This window comes from Parasteatoda tepidariorum, chromosome 1 (genome assembly GCF_043381705.1).
Source record: "Parasteatoda tepidariorum isolate YZ-2023 chromosome 1, CAS_Ptep_4.0, whole genome shotgun sequence".
Lineage (NCBI taxonomy): Eukaryota > Metazoa > Arthropoda > Arachnida > Araneae > Theridiidae > Parasteatoda > Parasteatoda tepidariorum.
This window is the reverse complement of record NC_092204.1, coordinates 106,421,187-106,428,150: the sequence shown is the minus strand read 5'-3', so window position 1 is coordinate 106,428,150 and position 6,964 is coordinate 106,421,187. Positions and strand designations below refer to the sequence as shown.

At 36.6% G+C, this 6,964-nt stretch overlaps 1 protein-coding gene across 1 annotated transcript; it reads left to right on the top strand.

Annotated features, from left to right (window-relative positions):
* The first annotated feature begins 2,037 nt into the window (after positions 1–2,037).
* LOC122272561 (52 kDa repressor of the inhibitor of the protein kinase-like) lies at positions 2,038–5,905 on the top strand. Its single transcript, XM_043056391.2, has 3 exons — positions 2,038–2,253; positions 2,314–2,462; positions 3,484–5,905. Exons 1-3 carry the CDS (start codon positions 2,038–2,040, stop codon positions 5,903–5,905), a joined length of 2,787 nt encoding a protein of 928 aa, XP_042912325.2.
* The last annotated feature ends 1,059 nt before the right edge of the window (positions 5,906–6,964 follow it).

Genomic DNA, 6,964 nt, shown 5'->3' with positions numbered 1-6,964 from the left:
ATAATTTGCCCTCCCAGTTAATTTCTTATGGCTGAAAAAGCCTTCTCCCCCTGGCATGATTATTCTTCTTTGTTGACTTTAAATTAAACTATCAAAAAATATAACTATAAAATAATAAATTTTCTATTAAAACATAGTTAAATTAACTTAGTTACAAAGTTTAAAAAAAGAAAAACAACAACATTTATTTAAGTGTTAAGCATTTAAGCCTAACCATGTGTTAACACATGCTACCATAATTTATCTATCTTCAATTCTANATATAACTGTTTTATCCTATTCACAATTTTATCAGATTTTATTCATCTTTGAATGCAACTGTTTTATAATGCTTTACTACGTTTACATTTTACCTGATTTTACTCACTTTTGAATACCTCTGTCACGTTGTATCTAGTTTTATAAATTCTGTGTGACTTTTAATGAGGAAAATTTGTAATATACATTTACCCTTATTTTAAAACCGTTCGCTTGTGTTGAGAATAATCACACTCCCTAGTTTATTCTTATATTACTTTTATGGCAACTACGTATTTTCTATTGTACCGTTGGCAACGCTTGCTTGAGCGTCGTTAGTAAACAATATGTGTTAAGTGGATTAGTCATGTGTATGTTTCAGTCTTTTCTATATTAATTAAACTCACTTCTTTGTTTACTGGCCTCTGAAGTTGTTTATTTATCTTAACAGCAGAGCGTGGTTCTGATATTGAACACGCTAGAAGTGAGTGAAGCATTTATATTGCTTGTATTTTATTTTTGGTCTGAATCACGTGGAAGCGAAATTTGAAATGGCAGTACGTGACGATAACACTGAGTACTGTGTTGAACCGCTTAACGGTAAGAACTTTGCTTTATTCAAGCGTCGTGCTGAAGCTATTTTTGCAGCGAAGGAGCTTGATAAATATTTAGAAACTGAAGCTGATGTAACGAAAGATGCTGAAATCAAAGATGCAAAAAAAAGGCTTTCGCTCTACTGCTAACCCTGATGGATGATACTACATTAGCAACTATGGCGACAGAATCATCTGCTTGTCAGATATGGACTAGTTTAAAGCAGAAATATTTGAAAATAAGTGCTGTTAGTCAAATTCTAGTTCGAAAGAAACTTGCCACTTTGAAGAAACGCCGAGATTGAAAGTATGCAGGAACATATTAATGAACTGTTAGCCATCGTGAACGAATTACGACTCTCGGGTGCAGAAGTTAAAGATATGGATGTTGTTATTTACTTATTGATGTCATTACCTGCGGATTACGATGTCATTAAATCAACGATTGAAAATCAGCCAAATGAAACCCTGACGTTGGACTTAGTTATACAGAGACTTTTGAATGTTGAACAATTGAAATGTGACAAAACTCCTGACAATATTCGTGCTTCTGCTTCAAGTGACAACATCGCTTTTAGCGCTGATAAGCGTGATATCATTTGTCACAAATGTAAAAACAAAGGTCATGTTGCCAGGTTCTGCAAAAGGAAATTAGTTTGCTTTGGCTGTGGGCGACCAGGGCATTACAAGAAGGATTGCAGATTTAAACCTAAATCAGATTACAAAGAATCAGCTGCAGTAACATTCATGGTTGGTGAGCCTGCTGATAATTTCATTCTGGACTCTGGAGCATCTACCCATATGTGTAATAAAGGTGAGTGGTTTGAAGAAATTAAACCTTTTTCTGGAACTGTTGCATGTGCTTCTAAAACTGAAGTATTAAAAGTAGAAGGTATTGGTACTATACCTGGAACTTTACATGGTAGAAAAATAATTCTGACAGATGTATTATATGTGCCTGAATTGAATGGTCAATTGATTTCTGCTAAAAATATTCAAGAGGCTGGCTGGCTACAGTGTGATTTTCAAGAATGATGTAGCTGTTATTGAGAAAAGCAGTGAAACGTTTGAATTTGCCAGACTTAATGAGAAAGGACAATATGTGAGTCAATTTGAACCTATTAAAGCTTCAACATATGTTGCAAATCACAGTGCGGAATTATGCCACAGACGCCTGGGGCATCCCTCTAACAAAATCTTGAAACAAATGGGTTTGCCAGCTTCTGAATCACTGCCAAGTTTTTGTGAAAAGTGTGGTATAGCAAAACATTCCAACACTCCAGTGAGCAAGTGCCCTAGAAGCAGAGAGCATATGCCTATGAGTATGGTTCACACTGATATTTGTGGTCCCATTGATCCATCCACTAGGGAGGGAGAGAAGTATTTTGTTACTATTATTGACGATTGCTCAAGATTTTGTGAAGTTCACCTCCTAAAGCACAAAAGTGATATTGTTGAAGTATTTTAATTGTTCATAAAACAGAATCTTGATCTTTACAAAGTCCGTTGTGATTATGCCAAGGAATTTGTATTAGGTGAATTAGCACGCTACTGCAAGAAAAGAGGTGTCATGATAGATCCTGCTCCGCCATATTCACCTCCTTTGAACGGTGTTGCTGAGAGAGCAAACAGGTATCTTTTAGAGAAGGCTCGAGCTCTAATATATGAAGCGAAGCTCTCTAAATCCTATTGAGGTTATGCTGTACAAACAGCTGCCTACCTAAAGAATCGGATTCCAAACCAAACTGTTGGAGATCTACCTTTTGATCTGAAATATGGTAAGCAACCTGATTTGAATATTATCAAAGTCTTTGGTTGTGATGCATACATGAGAATTCCTGACAACTTAAGAAAAGCTAGATCCCAAATCCAAAAGGATGACTTTTATAGGATATTCCACTATGGGTTATCGTTTGTGGTGACCTGGCTACTACAACTCAACGCTGCCAGTCTGGTATCCCATAGCAACGAGGAACGCAAAAAAGGGAAAACTAATGTTTTCTTTCTGCTGCTTGATTTTACTTTTGATTTAAAGTCTTTTGCCACATTCTGGCACATTCTGGAGGGTTTAAACCCTTCCCTTGAGCTCAGACAAAGTGAACTTACAAAATAATACAGACAGAAATAAAAATTTCTGTAGAAATTATGCTGGCTATTATTTTTTAAGACTATATATTTTTATTTGCCTTATGCCTACTTTTTTTTCACACGGTATTTCTCAGAATACTGAAAAAACATTTACTATAATAGAGTTGTACTTTTGAAATCAAATTCACGTGATACTGTTACGGACGAGCCCCGATCGATGGTTCCTTTCTGTCCTGCCAGTCGCGATAGTTTTCGAAACTAACTGGCATTCGCGAGGTCTGGAATCCTAGACGTTCGGTCGTCTTTGAGACAATTCGAGAATTATGTAGATGCGGTAAAAAAAATTATATGAAAGGGGGAACAGGAGTACAGTGGAGTTAGTTAGTCAGACTAAGAGTTATCTCAGCCGCTTGTCTTTCGGAGCTTGTTTCTAAATCTGTTTTGTTTTGGAGACACTGTGCTCGTTGAAGTTATTCATTCCAGCTCGAAACTTTGAGATCGTAGCTTAGCGGATATTTTTGTGCCCATATATATGTATATATTTTTGCTGTTCTTGAATCTTTAGGATGCCAAAACGCAAGAATTTAACAATTTTTAATTACTTTGAGAAAAAATCACGACCTGAAATTAGTGAGGTGACAGCATCTAGTACCAATGTAAGTTTTTCTGTTGAACAGAAATGTGATACTTCCGTTGAAGAAAACGTTTCTAGCGTAACAGAATCTGATGAATGTGAAAGCGGCCCTCAAAGTGTTACTTCCCACCCATATGACATTGGACTTTTTTCAGAAGATAATACATGCGAGGATAAAAAACTGGATATACTTAAAAATGTTTGGGAACCCAATCCAGCATTTGTTTTTCCTGAAAAAGGAAAAAGAAAATTGAAATTTCAGTACAAATGGCTTTATCGCTGGAAATGGCTTGCATATTCAGAGGTTAAGGGTGGTGCTTTTTGCAAATTTTGTGTACTTTTCGCCCCAAGTGGTGCCGGTTCTGGAAAGCAACCTTTAGGCCAACTGTGCAATGTAAAATTTGACAACTGGAAAAATGCTGTAGAGCGATTTTCTGAACACGAGAAATGTCTTTATCACAAAAAATCGATCGAAACTGCTGGGACATTAAACGATATTTTATTTGGAAAGATGAAACCTGTGGATGAACAAGTTGACAGTGCAGCAAGCAGAAGAAAATTAGAAAATAGAAAAAACATTACTCCAATCATTGAAACCATCCTATTTTGTGGAAATCAAGGTCTCGCTCTAAGAGGACATAAGGATTCGGGAATAATTGCTGAACAACCAGGTGAAGAGAACGACGGAAATTTTCGGGCATTGCTTCGTTTCCGGAGTAAGAACGATTCGACTCTTAAGAACATTTTAGAGTCAAGCAGAAAAAATGCTCAGTATACCAGCCCTCGATTTCAGAACGAAGTTATTGAGGTTTGCAATATTTTAATCCTGCAAAAACTAGTCAGCAAGATTAATGATGCAACTTGCTTTTCCATTCTTGCAGATGAAACAACTGATATTGCAGGTATAGAGCAATTATCGTTATGCGTTCGATATGTCGATAAAGAAAATTTTAACATCACCGAACAGTTTTTGCAATTCATTCCGGTGCATGACTTAACCGGAAAAGCAATAGCAACAACAATATTAGACCAATTACAGTCTATGAAAGTTGATATAAAAAAGTTACGTGGACAGGGGTACGATGGTGCTGCATCAATGAGTGGAAAAATTAATGGTGTACAAGCCCACGTAAGAAGTATTGTCCCATCAGCACTCTATGTACATTGCTCTGCTCATAGCCTCAATTTGGCTGTATCAAATGCATGCGAAATAACTGGCATTAGAAATTGCTTAGGGACAATTAAAACATTATACGACTTTTTAAATACGCCAAAAAGACAGTATGTCCTATCTTCAGCAATAGAGGAGATGGAAACCAGCTCTAAGAGGGAGAAAATTAAACAGCTATGTGCAACCCGTTGGATGGAAAGATACGACTCAGTAACCGCTGTGGTGGAACTTTTCGAGCCTATCGCCGAAACACTACAAAAAATATCAGAATGGAAGGATAAGGAATCAGCTACCCAGGCTAATTCTTTACTGTGCACAGTATCTAATTGCCAGTTCGTAATATCTCTTTTGTGCATTTACAAAGTTTTCACCATAACAATCCATCTCTGTAGATACCTACAAAAAACAAGCATAGATTTGATAGAGGCAGTGAGTCTTGCAGAAGATGTCATTAAAGATCTAAAATTAATGCGTGAAAATGCCACTGAAACATTCTCTGAAATATTCAGCTCTTCTTCTCTTATGCTAACAAGCATTGGATCTTCCACTTCCATGCAAATCCCTAGAATAACAGGAAGACAGAAAAATCGCGATAATTTTCCCTCATCGACACCGGAAACATATTTCAGAGTTAGTGTTTTTATTCCATTTATAGAAAATTTTATAACACAATTAAACTTAAGATTTGTATCGCATCGTGATATTTTGAAAGGATTTCAGTGTCTTCTACCTGCCGATCCTTTCATTTGCCAACCTTCAAACATAAAGGCTTTTGAAGCATTAGTGGAATTTTACGCTGGAGATTTGGATACCTGTAAAGAAAGCCTTAAGTCTGAACTAAAACTCTGGTATAAAAGATTAAAAAGGATTAGTGAAGACGGAGGTAGTGTTCCAAAAACTGCGGCGGATGCTCTTGGAATGTGCAATAAAGATATAACACCAAACATTTTCAAACTCCTAGAAATATTGGTCGTTCTACCTGTTTCAACGAGTGCAAACGAAAGATCCTTTTCGACTTTACGCCGTTTGAAGACTTATTTACGCAACTCAACGGGAAATAATAGAATGAATGGATTGGCGCTCTTAAGCATTCATAGAAAATTTACCCCAGCTGTAGAAGACATTTTAAACAAACTTGCAAAAAAAACCCCGTCGCTTGGATATTACTGTATAAATCAATAAATTTTCAGCGTGTTTGCATACTGGTTTAATTCCTTATTTGTTGGTAAGTTATTTTTTGGTTAAATTCATTGGTTTTCTATGGAATATTCAAATTTATACGATTCTTATTTAGGTAGCTGTTACAGTATGAGTAGTTTTTTCTGGCTTGATTTATTCCTACTTTTTAATAAAAATAAAATATTTTACCTCTTATTATAAAAAAAATTATATTCTTAAACTTGGAAAATAAAAACAAAATTTAACTAAACAATGTTGTCTAAATAAAAAGTCAAAATTGTCTAGCTGTCTAAATTAGGGAAATAATAGTGCTTTATTACATACTCGAATTTCTTTTAGTATTTTCTAAAAATAATGAACCCCCCCCCCCCTTGAAAAAATTCTGCGTACGCCACTGGGTCATATGAGGCCTTCTCAATTGTTGTCTAAAATGTCAGACTTATCCGCCGGTAACCTAATGGACAATATTCTTAAAACATTATGGATGAATAGACTCCCATCAAACATGCAAGATATTTGAGCTGCCAGTAGTGAGCCTCTTACGAAGCTGTCAGAAATCGCTGATAAAATGCACATGCTGGTCATGCCAACGCAAATACATGCAGTTCAGACTTCTGATCAAGGTATTGTGGCGTTACAGGCTCAAATTAACGAATTGTCCACACAGGTCTCTCAATTAGTAGCCATTCAAGCTGATACTTTTCGGCGTCATCGCTCTCCGTCACGTGGTCGATTTGCACGCCGTAGCCCATCGAGGAAACGTTATGAAAGCCCTCCTCCGGGTATTTGCTTTTACCATCACAATTTTGGAGTCAAGGCAAACAAATGTCGCCGACCGTGTCGTTATAAACAACCAGGGAAACGAGACGGGCCGTCGCTAAAAGCCGTGAACGATATCAGCCGGAATATTGCACGCCTTTTTGTCATTGATAAGAATTCGGGTTTAAAGTTTCTTGTAGACACCGGGACTGATGTTTCTGTCGTTCCACCACATTTTCATGAGCAAAAGCGCCGAATCAAATTACAACTTTATGCAGCAAATGGAACTCCTCTACAAACTTC